The sequence below is a fragment of the Thermobia domestica genome, chromosome 6, assembly GCF_964235325.1.
Source record: "Thermobia domestica chromosome 6, izTheDome1.hap1.1, whole genome shotgun sequence".
Taxonomy (NCBI): domain Eukaryota; kingdom Metazoa; phylum Arthropoda; class Insecta; order Zygentoma; family Lepismatidae; genus Thermobia; species Thermobia domestica.
The window spans coordinates 42,007,389-42,019,016 of NC_137459.1; the positions used below are offsets into that span (position 1 = coordinate 42,007,389).

At 34.5% G+C, this 11,628-nt stretch overlaps 1 protein-coding gene across 2 annotated transcripts in view; it reads left to right on the forward strand.

The window, feature by feature from the left end:
* LOC145687963 (histone H2B-like) overlaps positions 1–10,301 on the forward strand; it is a 154,365-nt gene extending 144,064 nt beyond the window's left edge. For both annotated transcript variants that reach the window (XM_081761570.1, XM_081761571.1), the window contains exon 6: positions 8,149–10,301. In XM_081761570.1, the coding sequence (XP_081617696.1) occupies positions 8,149–8,174 (26 nt within the window). In that variant the 3' untranslated portion in view covers positions 8,175–10,301. The remainder of the gene's footprint in view (positions 1–8,148) is intronic.
* The last annotated feature ends 1,327 nt before the right edge of the window (positions 10,302–11,628 follow it).

Genomic DNA, 11,628 nt, shown 5'->3' on the forward strand with positions numbered 1-11,628 from the left:
TTTGTTAGGTTTAATGATTTCTCACTTATCCACAAAGATTTATGTTTATAAATTTCTTTACGTTTTCATTTAGCTATTCCAGTATCTTTTGGATTTCAGAACAAAGCCATTGGTCCTGACAGTTTCAACTCGAATTGTATAGATCATGGCGGACAAATTATAATGCGCTGAGAGCCAAATCAAGAACCATACTTGAGGGCAACGCAATATAAATAAAATGAATAGTTTGTCTATCTGTGTGCGGTCTGGGGACCAGACGATTGAACCGAGAGTTACCAAAGTTTGGTCACGAGTACCTTGGTCCATGTCCCAGACCAAGACAAAGCGTTTTTTTTTTTTTTTCAAAATTCGAACCAGGGGGGGGTCTCAGAATGGCGTTTGACGAGACATGTAAAAGTAGTAGAAAATGACCGATATTAGTGTCAAATTCATACTTTCCGCGATCGCTGAGATCAATGGTAAAACTCCGATCGCATTAACTTCTAAATTCACCCCATTCGCCTGCAGGCCGAGGGTCACCGGGGGGGAAGTGATAACTAGACTTGTAAAAATAATCCAAAATGACCAACTTTAGTGTCAAATCCACAGTTTTCGCGGTCACTGAGATGAACGGTGATATCCCAACAGGCGCTGATTTCCAAATACAGCCCCTATAAGCTGGTGGCCAGAGGCTTTTTTTTTTTTTTTAATTTCAAACTAGCAGGAATTTATTGCGTTCAATGTGAATGTGACTTCTCATACGTAGGCTAAACGAAACGCAATATTAACGCCCGAATTAAAGAACACATTAGACAATCAAAGAAAATCACAAGAAGAGGGTATTTCGAGATTGGCGCTTCATTTAAAACAACATACACACAATATAAAACAGGTTAATGCAATAGGTTCAGCAAAAACAAAGAAACAATGGGAGATTAAAGAATCACTCTTTAATCATAAATATAAACCATCTTTAAATCTGGATATTGGTAACATCAATAGAATCTGGTTACCTACCTTTGATGTTTATTTTGAATCTGGCAGTAGTGACGTAAGATAGATATCGCGCCTCCTTCGATTCAGATCACCCTTTTGCGCTGTGCTCTACTCGTGACATTTCAGTATCCATTCTTTACGTTACATTTATATAGTGATATGTATCTCTTGTTTTACACCTTTTATCTCATATCCGTTTTTATCTTGTTACCTTGCCACTGAAGAAGGAACCAGTGTGGCGTTCCGAAACGTATGAAAAATATTTAAGCTTCCCAAGGGAGGATTCATTGGTAAGTAGATAATTTTTTGTTAATTTGAACCATCTTCTCATGCGCCCATATAAGTTTAATTTTTGTTTAATATTGGAGTATTAATAACATGTTATTAAATTGTCATCATTACATGTTTGTTTATTTTTCTTTATTTATTTTTAATTTGCGTCGCCCCCAAATATGGTTCTTAATTTGACCTGGTTCTCAGCGCATTACAATTTGTCCACCATGCTGTATACAATTCGAATTGAAAGTACCGGGACCGCTGGTACGGTTCTTTAATCCAGCTTTCATAGAGACGAGATAGTGTGGTGGGGAACGGCTTATATTTTGGGAGTTGAACTTGGCATGATTGCCTGTGCATCCACTTTCTTCATCAGATTTAAGCCCCAGTCATGGTACAAAGCCCATGTTAATACTATACCTCGATGTTCCATAAGGAAGTAAACACAAAACTCAAACTCGAGTTTAAAATGAAATTAGAATTCCTGTAATAATTGAGAACCGTTTTAACAAAACTCAACAAACGCCATTTACAGAACTTTACAGGAGAGTTATTTTTTTTTAAGTTGCCCTTAATATCGTTGACTCAAAAAATTTAATACTGGCCATCCATGTAGATGGGGATTAATGAAGCAGTAATTGGAGTTCATTACTTAACGACCTTTGTTGAGGAAAAAAAGTTACAAATTACAAATTTTAACAAAACTCAACATATCCACTTTTTCATACATATTTCTTCTTTATTTTATTTAGCTAGGTGTTATAAATATACATTCTAAGCATTTAAATTCAATGGGCTCTTAAGTATATTACATTTTGCAGGTATCAGAATAAGAAGTTAACAGTGCAGTGGCGTAACAAGACGGGGAGGCAAGGGGGCATTACCCCCCCCCCCCCAAAGTTCTGGTAGAAGTTATTGAGGGCGCCGAAGGCGCCTAATGATTACTTTGCCTTTCTTTTAAGCCGATTGAAGAATGAAAAGTTTATGTACAAAAGCAGTGTTTTGTATGCACTGCCAAATCTTCGAAAAAATATAGAGTGCAGTGCTTTGTATTATTATAACTAATTGACACTTTTTCTGTTCCTTTTGTGTTGATTGTCTAGGAGACATTTGATACAATAAAATAAAGAAATAAAAATTACCTATATGACAATCAAGCAGCGATGTAAACATTTTCTTAATCCTTTATCTCCCCTCATTATGTACGGGCGACATAATGCTTCGATAGAATAAAAAAAGGAAATAAGTTATAATGATGGAGTATTGTCAATATATTAATTATTCCTTTCGTCGCTCCTGATTGTATAGGGGCGCCTTCGATAGAATAAAAAAGAAATAATATTGCACAAAGGGGCGCTGTAGATACATTAATTATTCCTTATTTCGCCCTTGATGTATAGGGCGCCTTCGATAGAACAAAAAGGGATATAATATTGCACCAAGGGCGCTGTAGATATATTAATTATTCCTTTTGTCGCAACTGATTGTATAGGGGCGCCTTCGATAGAACAAACAACGATGTAATATTGCACCAAGGGCTATGTAGATATATTTTTCATTTTTTCGCTCCTGATTGTATAAGGACACCTTCGATAGAACAAAAAAGGATGTAATATTGCGCCAAGGGCGCTGTAGATATATTAATTATTCCTTTTGTCATTCCTGATTGTATATGGGCGCCTTCGATAGAACAAAAAAGGATGTAATATTGCACCAAGTTCGCTGTAGATATAGAAAAATATTAATTATTCTTTTGACAACCCTCATTGTATAGGGGTGCCTTCGATAGAACAAAAAAGGATGTAATATTGCGCCAAGGGCGCTGTAGATATATCAATTATTCCTTTTGTCGCCCTTGATTGTATAGGAGGGCTTTCGATAGAACAAACATGGATTTCCTCAGCTACCGCGCAGGAAACAGACCCCGAAAAGGCTAGAACACTCGCAAACATCCGCGAAAAATTACCAATTCAACACAGCAGAAGAGAAATTACGCGCAATCTATTATGAATGTTTGGACAATATCATTTGCAAAATTTAGTCTATTCCATCACTCTGAACTGAAGAAGTATCGTTCAATAGAAGATGGAATTCTGGAAGGTAACTTTTTTCGCGACATTAGTGACATTTTAAAAGAATACCATGTCAATCCGGACCGACTACAACTACAGATGCAACAGTTACTCAGCACTATTCCCACTTCAAGAAATCTGAGAGACCTGCTTGAGAACTTCAAGAAACTCTGTAAGGAAATAAGAGAGTTGTTTCCTGAAGTGTTGAAAGTCCTTCGTCTCCTGTTTGTCATCCCGGCGACATCTGCAACTGTCGAGAGAAGTTTCTCAATGTTGCGGCGTCTCAAACTTATCTGAGATCCACAATGACCCAGGCAAGGCTGAACCATTTTGCAGTTCTTAATGCGTACCCAGACAGGCTTGACTCACTGGACGTGAAGGAACTGAGTAGAGAATTCACAAATAGCTTCTACCGTGCAACTGTCTTCGGAAAAGTGTGAATTCTGCTCTTTGAAGTGTGTAGTTTTTGTGTCAAAATGAGCTATAGGATGACAGTGGCTAGTTATTTTTTTACATTGAACATTTAGTCAAATTGAAACTATATTATTAGGTTCTTGTTAAATATATTAAAAGTTAGATGTTACGCAAGGGCTCAAATAACGGATTTTAAAAAAGTTTTTTCCACCGCTTTTATGCCTGTCAAATTTTGAACTTTTTTTTTTTTTTTTTTTGTAATATTTCAACTTTAATGAAGAAAGTACTTTCCACCTTTGTTCCCCATTATAAGAAGAAAAAGAGACTTAATTACTGCATTCTGAAGAAAAATAAATATGAGAAGTTCAACAATCAAGAATAATCACTCATAAGAAAAAGAAGAGCAAATATATTAACCCTTTGGGGACTTTTGGTACAGATCTGAACCATGTCGTCGACCTTAGGAATTTGCTTTATAAATCTCTAGTAAAGCTTTTCACACCGTGCTTTTTTCTTGCATTCATTCAAGCGGGGAAGCATCAAAGAATGTGTTTCATGGACATTTTGCAGTCACGATTGCGATGCCTGGGGGCAGTGACGTCACAAACATGGACGAAGGTAGAAAGAAAAGGATACATTTTAGAGCCTTTTTTTTTTTTTTTAAAAAAAATCCTAACATATTGCTATCAATTCTAGGATTATTGTCCATACCTAGTGGTGTTCGTAATAAAGAAATGTTTCCAACTGTACCACTCAAATTTCCCTATTTTGTATCAGAAGCGGGAATATCCCGCCCAAAGTGGAAAAAAAGGGATTATTTCAGATCTTTTTATTTTTTCGGGAATTCCTCCCTTCAGGGACATGTGAGTGGTACCGTTTAGAACCTACCACAATTCCAAATAAAACAAGGTACAAACCATGATCGTAGGGTAAATAGTGATCGTAGTTATATATCTGAATTTTTTCCCTATTACACATTTTTAGTCAATGTGTTTAGTAAAGTAGGTACAGATCATCCCTATTTGTCGTAGGATTATGGTCTGCACCTCATTTTGTTCGTAATGATGCAGCGTTTCCAACGGTACCACTACCATTGCGCTGTCTTGTACCTTAGAAGATAAGATTCGGAGAAAGTTAATTTTTGAAAATTTGAATTTCCCGCTTTTCTTTATACATTTTGAGCGGGAATTTCTCCCCTCAGGTACAGGATAGTGACATGCAAGTGATACGATTTAAAACGCTGGTTTATTACAAACAAAAAGGTACAAACCATAATCCTAGAATAAATAATCTTGGTGCTAGAGCTGATTTACTAAATTTCCCTCCCCATTTTTGGGCAATGGTTACAAATGTATTGTTATTCAATAAGCTCTAGCGTTACGAGTGTTCATTGTAGACCATGGATCGTACCTCATTTTGTTTGTAATGAAGTAACGTTTCGAACTGTACCACAGCCGTGGCGCTAGAATGTATCTGGGAGAAGAAATTCTCAAAAAGGTTATTTTTTCCTGACAAAAATCTTTTTTTTTTTTTCAATTTGAGCGGAATTTTTTCACTTCTGGTACATAATGGAGAAATTTGAATGATACAGTTGGAAACATTCCTTCATTACAAATACAAAGAGTTACGAGCTATGATCCTACGATAAAGAGTCTTGACACTAGAGCTTGTTGATAGTAGATATTAGGAAAAAATAGTAAATGAATTTTAGCACCAAGATTATTTGCCCCAGTATCATGGTTCATACCTCGCTTTGTTGGGAATGAAGCAAAAAATTTTTTTTTTTTTTTTGTAACATTTGCATACCCATGTTGTGTTCCGGAGGGAAGAAATTCGCAGGAAATGTTTTTTCTTTAAAAAAAAATCCATTTTTACCAATTTGGACAGATTGCCTTAGGTACATAATAGGGAAATTTACAAATTAGGAAAACACTGTTTCATTCCGAATAAAACGGAGCATGAACCATGATTCTACGATAAATTGTCTCGACGCAATAGCTGCTTGACTGAAAGTCTAAAATTTACCTAAAAAAAGTGGAAATCTCAAAAGGGTTAATGTTTAGGGTTTTCTAGTTCAAACCAATTGTTTGTACAGTTTTTCGAATAATGTTTAACGACAAAAAAGTTCTAGTGAAAAGTTAGTGGTGGGAATAAAAACTATTCGGAATAGTGATTTAAGGTCTTGAAAAAAAAACTTTCTTTCTTTATTTTTTTTAAACGATTATGTTTTCCATGCTTTTTTGGCTTGGGATATATTTATTTTAATATTTCATATTTAGCGAAGAAACAACAGTGTGTTCCAGCATTCTTTTCCCATTAAGGTCTAACTTTAAAAAATACTGTATTCTGAAGAAAAATATAAGGTAAGAGCCACCGCACTAAGCTTTGTTGCTCCAGTTCCTTAAACTAAATCATATTATACTGCTGCTATTAGTGAAACATTTTCTTCTGAAATATAAACGAAATTGTGAAGCCTTTTCGGCTCTAATATTAGGTATTGAAGAGTATCTGAAACAATAGTGTTTCTGGAACGGCGGCGATACTTTTTTCTTGTCTGTCAGTTTGACTTTAAGCAACCCGAACAACACATTTCAAGATGTATAAATTTTAAGAACTTGATATCATGGTTAGGCAACCAACATGGGACTTATGAGATCCTAGTTGTGTCAAAGGAGCGAAAATTTCCGTTGTCTTTCCTAAAGCCGTTTTTTAATGAAAATAAAGCACGTCTAAAAAACCCGGCTATTTTGCATCTCTAGTCCGGTATATCAATACAAAGTGCAGTTCAATCTATGTACTGAAACATTTGAAGATTAATGTAGTGTAAAAGTAAAATAAGAAAAGTGTGCCTGTAGATGTATTGTGAGAGTCTGTTATCACTTTAGAAATAATTTTTGTCCTTGTGATATGTCTTCAGCCTGAGTTCTGGAGAGAGAGAATGTAGCTTTAGTGCCGAACGTATACGGAACAATCATGTCGTACTATTTAGTGATTAATTAATAGTAAACTGTACTTCATACGTAACCCGACGCAAATCAAATGAGGTCTGCTAGTTTTACTAATATACGGTACGAATCTTGTGTTGAATGAATACATTGGGTGGGTGAAGAAGCTGTCTTTACTTCAAGTAACCCTAATATTTTATTTTTTCAAATGTATATCAGTTTTCGTAAATTACAATTATTTTCCCATACACACTAAAAAAAATACATAACAGTAATACTGTAAAGAGTAGTGGAAATTACGCGCTGTGATGGGGGGGCGCTTTTGAGAGAGGGGCGCAACAAAAGACTTGCCCCCTCCTATATTGGAAATTTTGTTACGCGGCTGTAACAGTGTATTAGTAAATTTACATTTTCCTTTTAACACATGAACAGAAGTTTCCTCAGTAACAAAATCTGTTTCTCACATCTTAAACCTATTATGGAACTCATAGTCGTACATTGAAATGACAACCAAAACAATAGCACATAATACAATGTTGAGATTTGTAATGTTATGTAAGAACAATACAGGAACACAACCCTCTTTAATGTAAAGGTTCTTCATAATACAGAATTTTGTCTTCAGTATCACTAGCACTTTATTTTCCTCTGAATTATTGTCAAAGTAACACATCAACTTCTTCACGTCATTAGCTTTATTTTTGCTTACATGATTTACTGACGGAAGTTGAAGTGCTTCAAATATTATTGAAGCACTTCTCTTTCCAGGTACCCTCAACGTCTATCGGTGAAGCAAAGTAAGTATTTTGAAAAAGGCATTGTGCTCTGATCTCAGGTCTTCTTACACGATGCAGTACTTTTGCTTCAGATATCTTAAAAGGCAATTTGGCTTTCATTAAACGTTTGAAGATTGATTTCATATCGTAACTATACTAGTCTTTACCCCAAACTTGAACCTCCCCAAACTTTCACAAAATGTCATAATATTCTCAGAGCAGAGTGATTGTTTCGTGTTTTCTTAGCTCTTTTTCAATAATGCCAAAAAGAAAAAAAAGAAAAAAAACTGTCACGAGTGAAAAAGCTATGCCCACGTATTAAGAAATAATCTTGAAAATGGAAATAGTTGCAGAATCTTGAAAAATGGGCATGTTGAGTTTTGTAAAGAAAAAAAAAAAGCTATATTTAGGCGCCTTTTACAGCGGCAAATAGTTAGTTTCGTCGTATTTTCTGTTAGCCATTGTGTGAGGCTCATATTAAAGTACAAGAATCCGTTAAAAAACGCATTTTGAAAAAAATGCGTTTGTTGAACTTTGTTAAATCGGCCCTCAATTCTTTAAAATATTGTATTTTATTGTAAGCAATCTTAGCTGATCATTGTGGCTGTTATAATATGCTAGCCAATGAAAACTCTTATTATAACTTCGTAGGTACCAAATGTGCTAAGAAGGGTGTATTTTTTCTTACAGCATTCAAACGCCAGAGGAAACATTAGGAAAACCTGATGCAACAAGCAAAATCCTTGATGATGGAATACGATCGTCTTTTGGAATAACATAGTAAGCTTCAGGTGAAACTTAAAGTGCAGAGTGGCGACACGGAGGATAAGAAGAATGAGTGAAAATATTACTCAATATGTGACATTTTCATGATTACTCTATTTGTGAAAAACATGTAACATACAAATAGGGTTGAATCACTGTCATTGTCTTTTTATATTTGCTGCAAATACGGAATGCCGATTACTAACATGGAGTAACGAATTCCAGGGATTGAGTTGCAGCTTTCGTATTAATATTTTCTAACCAGATTTAAACATGTCAGCGATATTATCCTTTCAGTTTTAGATTTATATATATTGTTTTTCTTGAAGAATACAACTACATTACATTTAAACATTGTTTATTAAAACCAGCGATATTATCCTTTCAGTTTTAGATTTATATATATTGTTTTTCTTGAAGAATACAACTACATTACATTTAAACATTGTTTATTAAAACCAGCGATATTATCCTTTCAGTTTTAGATTTATATATATTGTTTTTCTTGAAGAATACAACTACATTACATTTAAACATTGCTTATTAAAACATTTTATTTTGTAACTAAACCAATTTCGTTCATGTAATTTGAGGAGTAGTTGTAAGGTGAACGTATTGGGAAGTTAGGCTAAAACCAGAAATTAACATTAGCTATTCTTTAAGGGTGTGGTTATTTACGTTTCGTTAAAGATTCTTTAGAAAATAACATTAAACAGGATAAATTATCGATCACAGCTTAAAACTATAAGTTTGCCAATAATTTGATCGTGCTGGTTCTACCTGTATTTTTTTTTCAATTTTTTTTTGTAAAGTTTTTATCTTATATTTGTTGAGTTCTTGAAGCAGAATAGGGTAATACATTATTTGTGGACGAGTGTGAGCAAGACGATTGATGCATTATTTGATCCTGCTAACAGGCATTTAGTAAGACAAATATTTAAATTCTCAAAACATTGAAGCGTTTTAGTCACTTCTTTGCAGTTCAATGTAAACAAAAATTCTTACTGAATATAATCTCACATATTGTCTATTTTAATAACTTCATTTACACATCAGAATATATTTGTAACAGCACAGGTAATGGCTCAAAAATAAATTGATTTCACATCAATAGTTACAAAATTAAAAAAAAAAACAAAAAAAAAACAAAAAGCAAACAAAAAAAAAACAGATATTTTCACTTCACTAGAATCCAGTTGGTATTTACAAAACATATATAAAGTGTCTCAAAAGTCCCCTGACATAGGATAACTGTTATTATCAGTTACAACAAAATGTAGGAGGGGAAACCGTCTACAAATATGATGTTTTCAATCTAAAGTAAAGGATGTTTTTAAAAAAATCGGACGAGCCGTTTGGGCTGTACACTCTTTATGCGCCCAATGTTAAATGAAAATGCAACTTTGCTATTTACCTGGACCCACAACATAAGTGAATGAAGTTACTGCTTCAAATGGGGGCTGGTCATCGACATGTTAGCCTAAAACACAGTAACTTCATTCACTTATGTTGTTTGTCCAGGTAAATGGCAACGTTGCATTTTCATTTAACATTGGGCGCATAAAGAGTGTACAGCCCAAACGGCTGGTCCGATTAAAAAAAAAAAATCCTTTACTTTAGATTGAAAACATCATATTTGGAAACCGTCCCCTCTTATATTTTGTTGTAACTCTGACAATAACAGTTATACTATGTCAGGGGACTTTTGAGACACCCTGTATAAAGTTATATCGCGATAAGATACTCACTTAATAAATAAGAAGGTGGGCCGTTTACATCGTTGATAATATAGGTGACATTCGAGGGATTACCCTATTGTACTTCTATAAACTCAACAAAATTTCTTAGGCATGATTTCATTGTTCGAGAGTTGGATTTAATTTTTCTTGAAGTTTAACTAGTGTATACTGGTATAAAAAAAAATCATTATTATATTCATTCTTTTTAAGGTAAAATTATGTTTGTCTGCATTAAGTTTCGGATTTTGTAGCTTTTCCTTTTATTGGTGAAGTTCATTTTTGTATGCAAAAACATGTATCTTTTATAATATAAATATATGGGAAAAAATGGTTTGATAAAACTGACATTGGTTACTGTTTCTTCTCTTCAATCCCTAATATGCTCCTTATAATTCTGGTTTTGATTAAAGTCAAAAAAACCTGTTCTACAGTCTTATTCAAAATATTTTGGGAACTGAAATGTACTGAGTCTTTCGTTTGGTGCGGTCAGTACTAGAGGACATCAAGAAGGGTTAATGAAGGTATTTCTTAGCCACATTTTGCAATGAGAAATTTTTTGGAGTTAGAATTACACATGCAATTTCGAAAAATAGAACAATTTATTACACATAAAAAATATATAACTAACCGTGGAAACGATATATATATATATATATATATATATATATATATATATATATATATATATATATATATATAAAGGGTGTTAATGAACTATACCGACAAACTGTAAGAGGTGATTCCTTACATCAAAATAAGAGAAAAAGTTCCTATGGACGTGTATGAAAAAGTGTATAGTTTCAGAGCTAGGACTGTCCAAAATCGTGAAAAAGCCAAATTTCAAGAGTCCCTATTTCGAATTCGAGAGATTGTGGATGGTGGTCCTTATCAGGAAGTCACGCATACTCAATCCAAAAATGCATATTTTATTAATGCTCAATTGGTGTATAGAGTGGTGAAATTCCCAGACATGCCATCAACCGAATTTTGAGATATGCTCTGACTTTACGATTGGTCCAAACCAGGCAAATGATAAGCCTTGATAGCGGTGAACACGGAATCCTTTGGCGCGATGTCGCAGGTGTTGAAGATCGTCAGCAGCATGGTCTCTCGTACAAGGGAAAACGCATGCTGCGATGGTCTCCTTCACGGAGCTGTCTGTCCCTAAATAGGGCCTTCCCTCCGAAGCATTGCATGTCCATTGTTGTCAAGGTTTACCTCCTGCCTACTTTGGACCCTTCTTGAAATTAGGGTATATCTGAAAACTCCATTGAGAGCATATCTGAGAATTACATCCTGTAGAGAATACCCTGTACATCTATTGGAAATTGACGAAATATGCACTTTTGGATTGTGTATGCGTGGTTTCCTTTACGCTGATAAGGACCACCATCCACAGTTTCTGGAATTCGAAATTGGACCTCTTAAAATTTGGCTTTTTCGCGAATTTGGACAGTCCTAGCTCTGAAACTATGCACTTTTCGCCATAGGTCCATATGAATTGTTTCTCTTCTTTTGATATGAGGAATCACCTCTTACAGTTTGTCGGTATAGTTCATTAACATCCTGTACATATATATAAAGACATATATACAGGGTGTTATAAAATTTGTCACAATCATTTTTAGAGACGCTGTTTGGGACTACATGATCACTCACTATCTAT